General features: G+C 41.1%; 2 protein-coding genes across 2 annotated transcripts; both read left to right on the forward strand.

Annotated features, from left to right (window-relative positions):
- Positions 1 to 1,283: 1,283 nt before the first annotated feature.
- On the forward strand, positions 1,284 to 2,222 carry LOC138394487 (olfactory receptor 2AE1-like). Its single transcript, XM_069486498.1, has one exon. It carries the CDS (start codon positions 1,284 to 1,286, stop codon positions 2,220 to 2,222), a length of 939 nt encoding a protein of 312 aa, XP_069342599.1.
- A 9,244-nt stretch (positions 2,223 to 11,466) lies between these two features.
- On the forward strand, positions 11,467 to 12,402 carry LOC138394489 (olfactory receptor 2AE1). The gene has a single exon (XM_069486500.1). The coding sequence runs from the start codon at positions 11,467 to 11,469 to the stop codon at positions 12,400 to 12,402; it is 936 nt and encodes a 311-aa protein (XP_069342601.1).
- The last annotated feature ends 678 nt before the right edge of the window (positions 12,403 to 13,080 follow it).

The raw sequence follows: 13,080 nt of genomic DNA on the forward strand, positions 1-13,080 counted from the left end.
TCAAATATTTTTGTTTTAAGTTACAAAATATGAAATGGGACATATGACTCAGTTAGGGGAAGAATGAACATCATCCAAAGGCAAGCAAACAAATGAAAATTCTCAAATCCCAAATCTTTGTATTTTCTTCTGGGGAAACGGTTAGCATTTGGTTGTTTGCAGGTGGTTGGATCACGTTAGAGACATGAATTTGTTGTGTTTATTTGTAGATTAAGTATAATTTACGGAGATTTGTATGTGTGCCAAATTGACAGAAGATGATGGCTTGGCTAGGAGGAACTACTTTTCCCAGAATTCCTATTTTCGTGTGTTTCTAGTTAAGGTAGGCCAAGGAGAAATTCTTGAGAGATTCAAGGGCTGAGGGAAACCATCGTTTTGCCATTTACACAGTTGTTACTGATCTGCTGACCCAGCTCAGTGGTGTCAAGCAGCAGTTGGGCCTGCAGCTGCTTTATGGGATCCTGGGTCCTCCTTTAGCTCCTCTGACCTCCGTGCCAGATGTGTGCATTCAGCACCATTAAGAGGAGCCCCAGCTTCTGCAAGATACCCACACCACTAGCTGCAGAGGCAACAAGAACTGACCTGGGTTTGAGTCTTCCCTTGTGGGTTACAGCTCATGCTTGTGGGTACCAGCCTGCCCTTGATTGGCCCCTCTTTACACCCAACTTACCTTGTTGACAACTTGCCCCAGGGAATTCAAGTTCCAGCATCAGACACAAAGGTGAGATAGCCTTACACAGACTGCCTTACCTTCTTCCACAACTGTGTAAGGCAAAAGTCCCTAACAAAATTTATTACTTGTATATGTATATGTAGACCCTGTTCAGAATGTTTGGTTAAACCCTCACTGATAAAATAAGTAAAAAAATCCTCAATAAAAACGCAACACCCTGAAACTGCCCGCAAACCCTCCCAAACCTATGTGCGTGTGTGTTTGTATGTGTGTGCATATATATAAACATATACATGCCACGGTGTGCATGCACACACACACGTATATTTTCCTTAACTAGATGAGTCTGGAAGTTTGGCACTTAATATAGTCTAGAATTCTGGAATTTCAGAGTGATCATGCTTGTGAAGACAGATTTTAAGTTTTCTCTTTAAAAAAAATGTTATTTCGATTATTAGAGCTGTTGCATAATTAGAAATAGAAAAAAACAACTCTCTTCATGAATTCTTCCTGCACTCCAAAGTGCTTTTTGTCAGGTAGTCTGTACCCCAGCATTTCTGGAATCACCCTTCATCTCCTCTCTGTTTCCCCAGGGACTGAGAAAGGGGACATGTGGCAGAGGAATCAGACCTATCTGGCTGACTTCATCCTTGAGGGGCTCTTTGATGACTCTTTCACCCACCTTTTCCTTTTCTCCTTGACCATGGTGGTCTTCCTTATTGCAGTCAGTGGCAATAGTCTCACCATTCTCCTCATCTGCGCTGACCCCCGGCTTCACACACCGATGTACTTCCTGCTCAGCCAGCTCTCCCTCATGGACCTGATGCACGTCTCCACAACCATCCCCAAGATGGCTACCAACTACCTCTCGGGCAAGAAGTCCATCTCCTTTGTGGGCTGTGCTGCCCAGCACTTCCTCTACTTGTCCCTGGGTGGTGCGGAGTGTCTTCTCCTAGCTCTCATGTCCTATGACCGCTATGTGGCCATCTGCCATCCACTGCATTATACTGTGCTCATGAACAAAAAGGTCGCATTGATGATGGCTGCTATGTCGTGGTTAGGGGCATCCATGAATTCCCTCGTTTATACAGTGACCTTGATGCACTTCCCTTTCTGTGGGGCTCGGAAAATCCACCACTTCTACTGTGAATACCCAGCTGTTGTGAAGTTGGTATGTGGTGACATCTCTGTTTATGAGACCACAGTGTATATCAGCACTATCCTCCTTGTTCTCCTCCCTATCTTACTGGTTTCTATCTCCTATGCCTTCATTGTCCACAGTGTCATTCACATGCGTTCAACTGGGAGTAAGAGAAATGCCTTTGCCACTTGTAGCTCTCACCTCATTGTTGTTTCCCTCTGGTTTGGTGCTGGCATATTTGCATATATGAGGCCCAGGTCTCAGCACACTCCACTGCAAGACAAAGTTGGTTCTGTGTTCTATAGCATCATTACTCCCACACTGAATCCTATGATTTATACTCTTCGGAATAAGGATGTAGCTAAGGCTCTGAGGAGAGTGTTGAGAAGAGATATTATCACCCAATGACTGTGTTTGAGTTGCCCTGAGTTTAGAATAGAATGCAAAAAGCTCCTTAAATTGATTAGGCTGTGCCTGTAAGATATTTTCATGGATCTACATCCCTGATGCTCTTTGACTACTGCAAGAATGTTGTGGTTTACACAAATTCTACTTTTTTAACTTGGTGTCAGTCAATCAAGCACCATGGGCTATGTACTGAGAGCTTTAGAGATTTAGGCAAAAACTTAACAGTAATCCCTTTAAAAGAAGACATATAAAGGCCAGTGAGCCTCTGAAGAAAGATAGCAAGACAAAGATATAAAGTCCTTTTCCCATTACTATCTTGATTAACAAAAACATATATAAAACTTGCCATCAAAGGGTATTTATGGAGTATAAAATTGGAGTGTATTGCTTCATATTGGAAGCATGGGAAATTAAGGGTGATTAAAAGCTGTTTGAAAGGAAGGAAGGATGATAGAAATGTTATATTCATAGACCCTTAGAGATCCTTCAGTCACAATGTGTAAGAATTCAGAAGGAAGGAACAATCATTTTGTATACATATACCATAATAATACATATACAGAATTATTGTTATATTTAAGAAATATTTATTGAGTGCCTAGCATGATTCGTGTGCTAAACTAAGTGTTCAGAATCTGCCCCTGTGAAACTTAACTTTTTTAAAATGTATATTGTACCTTTGTTTGGTTTACATTGGTTCTGCCATATCAGGTAAGAATCTTCACTTTCATTATTTCAGCTTCTGTTTTCTGAGGGTTTGTAGCATTGTGATTCAGAATCAGAATGATTTGGATGAGACCTAAGTCTCACTTGCTAACGGTGTGATACATGGTCAATTATTTAACCTCTCCAGGCCTCAGTAATCTCGTATGTTTAATGGGAAAAATAGGGTTATCTGAGATTATGTGTTAGTTTCAAGTGAGAGAAATGAACTCTGAATGATCTAAGCAGAAAAGAATTTTATTGCAGGAAGTCAGGGAAGATGACAGAATCAGTGGGAGGACTGAAGAAATCTATCTGAAGACTACTGACCGTATTCACCTACTGCCCAATCTTCCACAAAACAAGCCCAGGCACAGGCAATAGTGGAATTTATCCACTGGGGACCAGATTATTTGGATTAACAACATGGAGAAGGTCTAACATTGTAATCATAAGCATGTGATCTGCAGAGATCTCTTACCTATCGCATCCTCTTCACTTGTGCACCAGATCTTAAGGATCTTGCTCTTGAAATTATTCCTTCTCTCTTCTGTGTCATTAATTTTCCTACTCTACTTGATTAATACTATCAGCCTACAGATAGACATACTTTCATAGCTGCCATCTTAGAAAGAATCCTCCCTCATTCTTGCAAAGCCTAAAGAGTTTTATAGAAAAATTGCTGAAAACAGTTTTTTATTTCCTGCTTAATATTTCCACTTTTTCTGCTGCTTTTCTCATTGGAGCTCAGTTTAGTTGTTTTTTTTTTTTTTTTTAATCATCGTTGCCGTATGGAAACCGTTAGTATGAATATCGCAAGTGGCCTCCACATTAACACACCCAATGGTCAATTTTTGGTTCACTTCACAGCCTTTGACAAAGTTGATTATGCCTTCCTTTCTGAAACACTTTTCTTCAGTGGGCACTGCACTCAGTTTAACCCCAAATTCATTGGCCCTTCATGTCTTCTCATCATTGTAACTTCTTCAATGTTGGATTGCCCCAAGTTTAGTCCTCAGGCCCCTCCCCTGTTTTCACTCATTTCCCAAGTAATCTTATATGGTTTTGTTATTTAAATGTACATTTCCATTCTTATTTTTCTTCTGAACTCCAGACACACATATCAAACCTCTTAGTCTATATTTCCCCCAACTTTCTGTTTTTTTTCCCTTTTTTAAATTTCAGCATATTATAGGGGTACAAAAGTTTAGGTTATGTATATTGCCCATATCCCTCCACCCCTCCCCCCGAGGCAGAGCTTCAAGCGTGTCCATTCCCCAGACAGTGCGCATCACACTCACGTAGGTATACACCCATCCCCTCCCCCCACCCACATCTGCCCGACACCCAATTGGTGTTATTCCCAAATGTGCACTTGGGTGATGATCAGGGAAACCAATTTTCTGGTGAGTACGTGTGATGCTTATTTTTCTATTCTTGGGCTACTTCACTTAGTAGAATGGGTTCCAACTCTATCCAGGAGAACATAAGAGATTCTATATCACCGTTATTTCTTATAGCTGAGTAATACTCCGTGGTATACATATACCACATTTTACTAATCCACTCATGTATTGATGGGCATTTGGGTTGTTTCCACATCTTTGTGATTGTGAATTGTGCTGCTATAAACATTCGGGTGCAGATGTCTTTTTTATAGAATGTCTATTGTCCTTTTGGGTAGATGCCCAATAATGGGATTGCTGGATCAAATGGTAGGTCTACTTATATCTGTTTAAGGTATCTCCATATTGCTTTCCACAGGGGTTGCACTAATTTGCAATCCCACCAGCAGTGTCCTAAAATTCATTGGAACCACAAAAGATCCCAAATAGCCAAAGCAATTTTGAGTAAGAAGACAGCTACAGCCATTATGATTCATGATTTCAAAACATAATCCACAGCTACAATCATCCAACAGTATGATACTGGCATAAAAACAGACACAGAAATCAATGGAACAGAATAGCCAGCCCAGAAATAAACTGGGGTGTATATGGTCAACTTATCTTTGACAAGGGTGCCAAGAATACATAATAGGGAAAGGATAATCTTGTCAATAAATAGTGGTGGGAAAACTGGATATCCACATGCAAGGGAATGAAATTGGATAGTTATCTTACAGTATATACCAAAAAAGCTCTAAATGAATTAACAACTTAAATGTAAGACCTGAAATGAAAAAAACCCCTGGAAGAAAATAGGATTAAATCTTCACAGTATTGGCTTTTGCAGTGATTACTTTGGTGTAACACCAAAAGCAGAAAACAGAAGAAAAATAGGCAAGTGGTATCACAGTAAACTGAAAAGCTTATGAACAGCAAGGACACAACAAATGGGAGGAAATGCGGTACATGGACAACGTATGTAACCTGCAATTCTGTATCCCCCATAACAATAAGATGAAATAAAAATAAAAAAAAAAAGAAAAGAAAAGAAAACACAAAATATGGAATGGGAGAAATTATTTGCAGACCTTATCTGATAAAGCGCTAATATCCAAAATGTATAAGAGAATCCCACCACTCAATAGCAAAAAATAGAAGCAAACAAACAAACAAACCCACCCAAACCCAATCAACCAAACAAAAACCACAACAAAAACCAAAAAACAATACAAAACAAAAAACCCAATATCAAGCCAAGATAAGCTCAGAGAAATAAGACATTTTTACGATCTAAATGGAGACAGAGACACAAAGAATAACCTAACATAATCCTTATAACCCAGAGGAAGAGCATGAGAATGAGTTGGGAGTAAATGAGGAGAAGAAGGAGTGATATACAATTTTCTTATATTACTTCTGTATCTGAAATCTCTTGACATGTTATGGTAATGTAGCCTATAAAATTGGAGTATGACCAACAGCTAGGGTAGGAGTTGCCTGCTTCTATTCCTTGACTTCTTTTCTATGACATCGCATATGAAAAACCCTGAAAAGGGCCCTGTGGGCAAGAGAAACTGAATATTACTCAGACTGTCTTCTTAAACGGGTTGGATGGAAAGGGGCTAGAGAGAGCTGGGTTCTAAAATGAAAAACAATCGAGAGACTGTAGGGATTGTTTGTCTCCACAGTTAGTTGACTCCTGGAGAAAATATTCCCATGCTATCTTCACAGGCGAACTCCCCCAAAATCTCATTCTCCTGACCCCTACAAACAAACTGCAAGTAAAGCCATTTGAGGATGCTTAAGTCCATGTACACAGCACAGTCTAATTGGTGTCTTGAGTAATGTGATCCCCAGAGAGGATCCAAGATGTGTCCTCTGGGTTGGAATCCCTGATGCTATCTATTTAGTGTCCTCAATTTGCCTCAGCTGACATCATAGGTCCTCTGGGTTAGGGGATGTTTTTCTCTCTCACAGATGTTGCTCCTTTTCCATGATTGACTCACAGCAGATGAAGTCTGTTTTCATTCTAGCCACTGTGATTACTGTTGCTGAAACATTTGTGCAGTCAGGAAGGCTCTCCAGGTCTTAGGACTACATAAGCCAAATTTATATCTTATGAAGTAGGGAAGGAGCTATAAAGCTAAGAACAGAGTGCCTTGAGTGATCCAAAACAACAGAAAACCCAAAACAGATTTTCCTTTGGGTGTGAATATACTGATGATTAAGCTGGTATTAAATTTACCTTCTTAATAAAGTAACATTCATGGAAATTTTTATTGCCCAAGCTTTCATATTGGGATGGAGGTTTGGCTCCAATATATATTTATAGACAGAGGAAGCACATGCATCATTCCAAGGCCCAACTAGTAGAGGGTAAAGAAGTTGAGGTACTTAATCTGTCGTGGTATGTGGTGATGGAGGTCAAAATCTGAACAGGCACATTTCCTGTTTCTCCTGGTGATGCTCTTTCACTGGGGTAATTAGTTTGAGCAAGGATGACTGTGTCGGGACAATACCTTCCATGGCATTCCACCAGTAAATGGAGAGTTCCAGGCTTAGGAAAGGAAGACTGATGAGGACCTCAGCAAAGGCTTGTTTTGTTCATTGGCAGCTAAGCTGGTCAGTGTGGACCTATCTTGCCTTCTCCATTTCACATCTATGCTTGTCTGCCCACAAGTCTCTGCAGAGGAAATTCCAGGTAAGATAATGATGGGGCTTGAGATATCTAGGAAAGTTTATTAGAAACTAGGGTATTGTCCACTTATCACTTCAGTCAGAGAGTGATATTTGGTCAGTCCATGAAGAAAGGTTCTCGAGAAGGCAGAGAAAACAAGCCACGTGAGAGTCACAAATCAGAATGGGACATTATTAGGAAACTTGCTGAGCATGGAAGAGACACATGGGTCAGATGGTGAACAACATACGCTACGCAGATTAAGAGAAAGGTGGACGCTAATGAGGAAAGAGTTAGAGAAGTATTTGGATACTTGGTAAAAGGGAAGTGTGTGGGTATCTCGATTGGGTTGGAGTGGGGGAAGTTGGGCTTTTAGTTGATAAGAAGCTGAGTGTGAAATACCAGTGTGAGGTGAGAGCCAGAAAGATGAGACCATAGGCTGCATTAGTAGGGAAAGAGATAATAGATGTGACCTCTTTCTTACCAATGAAATTATTCTTTAAAGAGTGCATTCAGTGCAGAGTTCTCTGCTTAAAAAGTTAGTAGGTAATCTGCAATGCATGAACGTCTAGTGAGATGTCCAGTGGGAAAATCACCAAGAAGGACAGGGTGTATATTTGGAGGATCAATTTTTTTGAGTCATGCTTCGCTGTGAAGATCAAGTTCTTATTCTGATCTGTGAGATATATGTGCAAATTGAATACAGGGCAGATTGGCAAGTTTGACTGATTAAAAGTTACAATCCAGTTTTATCAGCCTGATTCATAATTTGAAGGCTCTCAAGTCTAACTGCGGCATATTTCTTTTTGGTTTTCCAGTATATAAGTATGGTGCCTTTGTTATGTGTCACCTTGGTACCATATATGTCACTTTTGAAATCATACTTCCTCTCCAAATAAAGCCAATGCCACAGTTATGCTTATACCTTACCTGATACAGCTATTCCATGTACAACCCAAAACATGCTAAACTTATTCCAAAAAGTAGAAGATATAAAGCCCCTTTCCCCTTAAAATGATATAGAATTCCTATTTTTGTCCTTGGGTAAAATTCATTTTACTCCTATTTTATTGATACTCTCCCTACTGTATCTCATTATCAGAGGTTTGCGACGCCCCTTGATGTAACCAGGTCCTCTGGCAGTGTGTGTTGCAAGAGACGGGAGAGACAAAGACACAGACAGAAAAAGTAAAGTGAAAGGGTGTGGGAATGTCAGGGGACTACCAGCATTCCTGCGAGCCAAGTGGTATTGACTGAAGTCTAGCACCTGTTTTTATTCTCTTTTTCATGTTATAGATTACAATGATTTCACGTGAAAAGCTCATGAGTTAGTAGTAAAGTGTATAATCCAAACGGGAACAAAGAGACCACGTACTTCTTTCACTTTATCGAGTTCCTCACTTACTGAGACATGAACTCAGGAGAGAGATGGGAATATTGCCTCGGGCTTAGAATAGCAAACTGCTCTTATCTGCTGGGCTGACATCCTTTGATCATTCTCTCCGCCTTCAGATTACAAGCCTGGGGGGCCCTTTGCAGACATCCAGGCTGTAGCCCTCAGGCTTCAAGGCAGGGTCTGTTTGCAGACATCCCTGGTCAGTGGAATGTTCCCCTCAAGGTCAAGCAGCTTTTGCTCAATGAACTGAGATGTCCACAGGTTGCTCTTTGGCAAAGTCTTGCTGTCCCACTCCTGGGGTTCCCATGTCTGGACCCTAACCCTCAACATCCCATAACTTAAATACTGAGATATGAGTTAACTATTATTAATACCTCTTATGCTAGATAAGTCAATGACAGACAAGAAGAAAGAAAAATAATCAGTATATGTAAGTATATACACACATGTACATATACAAAATAGGGAAGAAATGCCCATAACTACTACAGTTTTTGTTTTCATAGTTGCTCACATGTTTATGGCTGGTATTTGTAAATACCCTCTTTCATTACCCTTTCCCTATGCCCTTTGTCTACAGTTGATCATGGTTTCTTGTCTGGTGGGGTGACCTAAACCTTCATTTCTGAAGGATCTGGGCCACTAACAGTCCTCTGTGAATTGGGTTGTTTTCTATTTACTTATTTCACTGCACATGGGAGTACAAAGTGGTCCCCTAGAAAATCTCCTGACTCTAGGTGTCTCTTTATCTGCATTGTGAAGTAGTAAGTTGGTTTCCCTTTGTGGGTCAGCATGAATCAGACCAGTTAATAGACAAACCTTGTTTGCCTTCAGTTAGTGCTAAGAGGACCCCAAAAGGGCAGGGTGGCAGTCTTCACTCTAATTAAATGGAATCGTTGTTGTAACACCTGGTGGAAGAATTTCTCCCATTGGAACTAAGACCTCTAAAAGTGCAAGACCTCAAAGTGCAGGGACAGGACAGAAAAATTTTTCTGGTGGTTCATAGTTATAGAGGTTATAGTGATAGGACTCACGCTTTCTACTCCTTGATTTGCGGTCCTGTGAATGCTCATTATGGAAGAAACGGCACCATAAATTGGATGCAGATTTAGAGCATACATCACATCCTGGAGGACATGGCCCCAGCAATGCAAGTATTGCCAACTAGCTGATCTTTAAAAGGCCATTCTACAGTTCTGTCAGGCCAGTTGTTGCAGGATGATAGAGGACCTAAGGTAAGACCAGTGAATTCCTCGACCATGGGCCCATTTCCACACTTTATTTGCTGTCATATGAGTCATTGGTCAGAAGCAGTACTGCATGGACACCATTATGGTGAATAAAACATCCTATGAATCCACAGATAGTACACTTGGCAGCAGCACTGCAGGTCAGGAAGGTAAATCTATATCCACAGTAAGTTTCTATTTCAGTAAGAACAACTCACTGTCCCATGCCGGTTGAAAGTGGTCCAGTGTAATCAATCTGCCACCAAGTAGTTGGCTGATCATCCCGGAATGGTGCCATCTCTGGGACTCAGTGTTTTGGTCTCAGCTGTTGGCACATTGGGCACTCAGCAGCAGCTGTAGCCAGATTGGCCTTGGTGGGTGTTTCTTGTTGTTGAAGCCATTCAAAATCTTTATCCGTTCTTCCGTGGCTGCTTTATTCATGGGTCCGTTGGCCAATAGCAGGAGACTTGGGGAAAAGGGGGCTGACATCCAAGGAATGGGTTAGTACTTGTGTAGGATGATCTATTCTGTAGCTAATAGTAATGATTCCTTTTTCTTTGTTTCTGTAGGAATATTTTACATATATATTAATCAAATATTTTTGTTTTAAGTTACAAAATATGAAATGGGACATATGACTCAGTTAGGGGAAGAACGAACATCATCCAAAGGCAAATAAACAAACAAAAATTCCCAAATCTACCTTTGTATTTTCTTCTGGGGAAAAGGTTAGCATGTGTTTGGTTGTTTGCAGGTGGTTGGATCATGTTAGAGACATGAATTTGTTGTGTTTATTTAGAGATTAAGCGTGACTTAAAAAGTAGTGTTTGTGTGCCAAATTGATAGAAGATGGTGGCTTGGCTAGGATAAACTACTTTTCCCAGAATTCCTATTTTCGTGTGTTTCTAGTTAAGGTGGGCCAAGAAGAGAATGAGAGATTCAAAGGGCTGAGGGAAAGCAGCTGTTTTGCGGTTTACACAGTTGTCACTGGTCTGCTGACTCAGCTCAGTGGTGTGAAGCAGCGGTTGGGCCTGCAGTTGCTCTATGGGCCCCTGAGTCCTCCTGTAGCTCCTCTGACCTCACCGGATGTGTGCATCAGTGCCACTAAGAGGAGCCCCAGCTTCTGCAAGATACCCACACCACCAGCTGCAGAGGCAACAAGAACTGACATGGGTTTCAGTCTTCCCTTGTGGGTTACAGCTCATGCTTGTGGGTACCAGCCTGTCCTTGATCGGCCCCTCTTTACATCCAACTTTCCTTATTGACAACTTGCCCCAGGGAATTCAAGTTCCAGCATCAGACACAAAGGTGAGATAGCCTTATACAGACTGCCTTACCTTCTTCCACAACTGTGTAAGGCCAAAGTTCCTAACAAAATTTGTTACTTGTATACGTACATGCAGACCCTGTTCAGAATGTTTGGTTAACCCTCACTGATAAAATAAGGAAAAAATCCTCAATAAAAACCCAACACCCTGAAACTGCCTGCAAACCCTCCCAAACCTATTTGTGTGTGTGTGTGTGTGCATATATATAAACATGTACATGCCCCTGTGGGTATGCACACAAATGCGTGTTTTCCCCTTAATGACATGAGTCTAGAAGTTTGGCACTTAATATAGTACAGAATCAGACTGATCATGCTTGTGAAGACAGATTTTAGGTTTTCTCTTTAAAAAAAATGTTATTTCAATTATTAGAGCTGTTGCATAATTAGAAATAGAAAAAAACAACTCTCTTCATGAATTCTTCCTGCACTCCAAAGTGCTTTTTGTCAGGTAGTCTGTACCCCAGCATTTCTGGAATCACCCTTCATCTCCTCTCTGTTTCCCCAGGGACTGAGAAAGGGGACATGTGGCAGAGGAATCAGACCTATCTGGCTGACTTCATCCTTGAGGGGCTCTTTGATGACTCTCTCACCCACCTTTTCCTTTTCTCCTTGACCATGATGGTCTTCCTTATTGCAGTCAGTGGCAATAGTCTCACCATTCTCCTCATCTGCGCTGACCCCCGGCTTCACACACCGATGTACTTCCTGCTCAGCCAGCTCTCCCTCATGGACCTGATGCACGTCTCCACAACCATCCCCAAGATGGCTACCAACTACCTCTCGGGCAAGAAGTCCATCTCCTTTGTGGGCTGTGCTGCCCAGCACTTCCTCTACTTGTCCCTGGGTGGTGCGGAGTGTCTTCTCCTAGCTCTCATGTCCTATGACCGCTATGTCGCCATCTGCCATCCACTGCATTATACTGTGCTCATGAACAAAAAGGTGGGACTGATGATGGCTGCTATGTCGTGGTTAGGGGCATCCATGAATTCCCTTGTTCACACAGTGACCTTGATGCACTTCCCTTTCTGTGGGGCTCGGAAAATCCACCACTTCTACTGTGAGTTCCCAGCTGTTGTGAAGTTGGTATGTGGTGACATCTCTGTTTATGAGACCACAGTGTATATCAGCACTATCCTCCTTCTCCTCCTCCCTATCTTACTGGTTTCTACATCCTATGCCTTCATCGTCCACAGTGTCATTCATATGCGTTCAGCTGGGAGTAAGAGAAATGCCTTTGCCACTTGTAGCTCTCACCTCATTGTTGTTTCCCTCTGGTTTGGTGCCTGCATCTTCTCATATATGAGGCCCAGGTCTCAGCGCACTCCACTGCAAGACAAAGTTGGTTCTGTGTTCTATAGCATCATTACTCCCACACTGAATCCTTTGATTTATACTCTTCGGAATAAGGATGTAGCTAAGGCTCTGAGGAGAGTGTTGAGAAGAGATATTATCACCTAGTGACTGCATTAGAGTTACCCCCAGTTTAGAGTGGAATGGGAAAAGCTCTTTAAATTGATTTGGGTGTGTCTCTAAGACTTTTCAGGGATCTAGATCCCTGATGCTCTTTGCTGCAAGAATGATATGGCAAATTCTACTATTTTAACTTGATGTCAGTCAATCAAGCACCATGGGCCATGTTCTGAGATCTTTAGAGATTTAGGCAAAAACTTAATAATATTCCCTTTAAAAGAAGGCATATAAAGGCCAGTGACACTCTGAAGAAAGATAGCAAGATAAAGATATGAAGTCCTTTTCCCCTTATTATCTTCATTAACAGAAAACATACATAAAACATGCCACCAAAGGGTATTTATGGAGTATAAAATAGGAGTATATTGTTTCATATTGGAAACATGGAAAATTAAGGGTGATTAAAGATAGGCTGAAGGAAGGAAAGATGATAAGAAAGTTGTATTCATAGACCCTTAGAGTTCTTTGGATCACAATATATAAGAATTCAGAAGGAGGCAGGAATAATACGTTTTGTATACATATATATATATCATAATACATACAAATAATGCTTATAATATGTTATATTTAAGACATATTTATTGAGTGCCTAGTGTGATTCTTGTGCTAAACTAGGTGTTCAGAATCCTCCCCTGTGAAACTTAACTTTTTAAAAACGTACGT

The sequence above is a fragment of the Eulemur rufifrons genome, chromosome 14 (genome assembly GCF_041146395.1).
Source record: "Eulemur rufifrons isolate Redbay chromosome 14, OSU_ERuf_1, whole genome shotgun sequence".
In the NCBI taxonomy this organism is placed as follows: Eukaryota; Metazoa; Chordata; class Mammalia; order Primates; family Lemuridae; genus Eulemur; species Eulemur rufifrons.

Coding starts and splice junctions, on each gene's coding strand:
- LOC138394487 (XM_069486498.1), top strand. CDS start 1,284: ATGTGGCAGAGGAATCAGACCTATCTGGCTGACTTCATCCTTGAGGGG.
- LOC138394489 (XM_069486500.1), top strand. CDS start 11,467: ATGTGGCAGAGGAATCAGACCTATCTGGCTGACTTCATCCTTGAGGGG.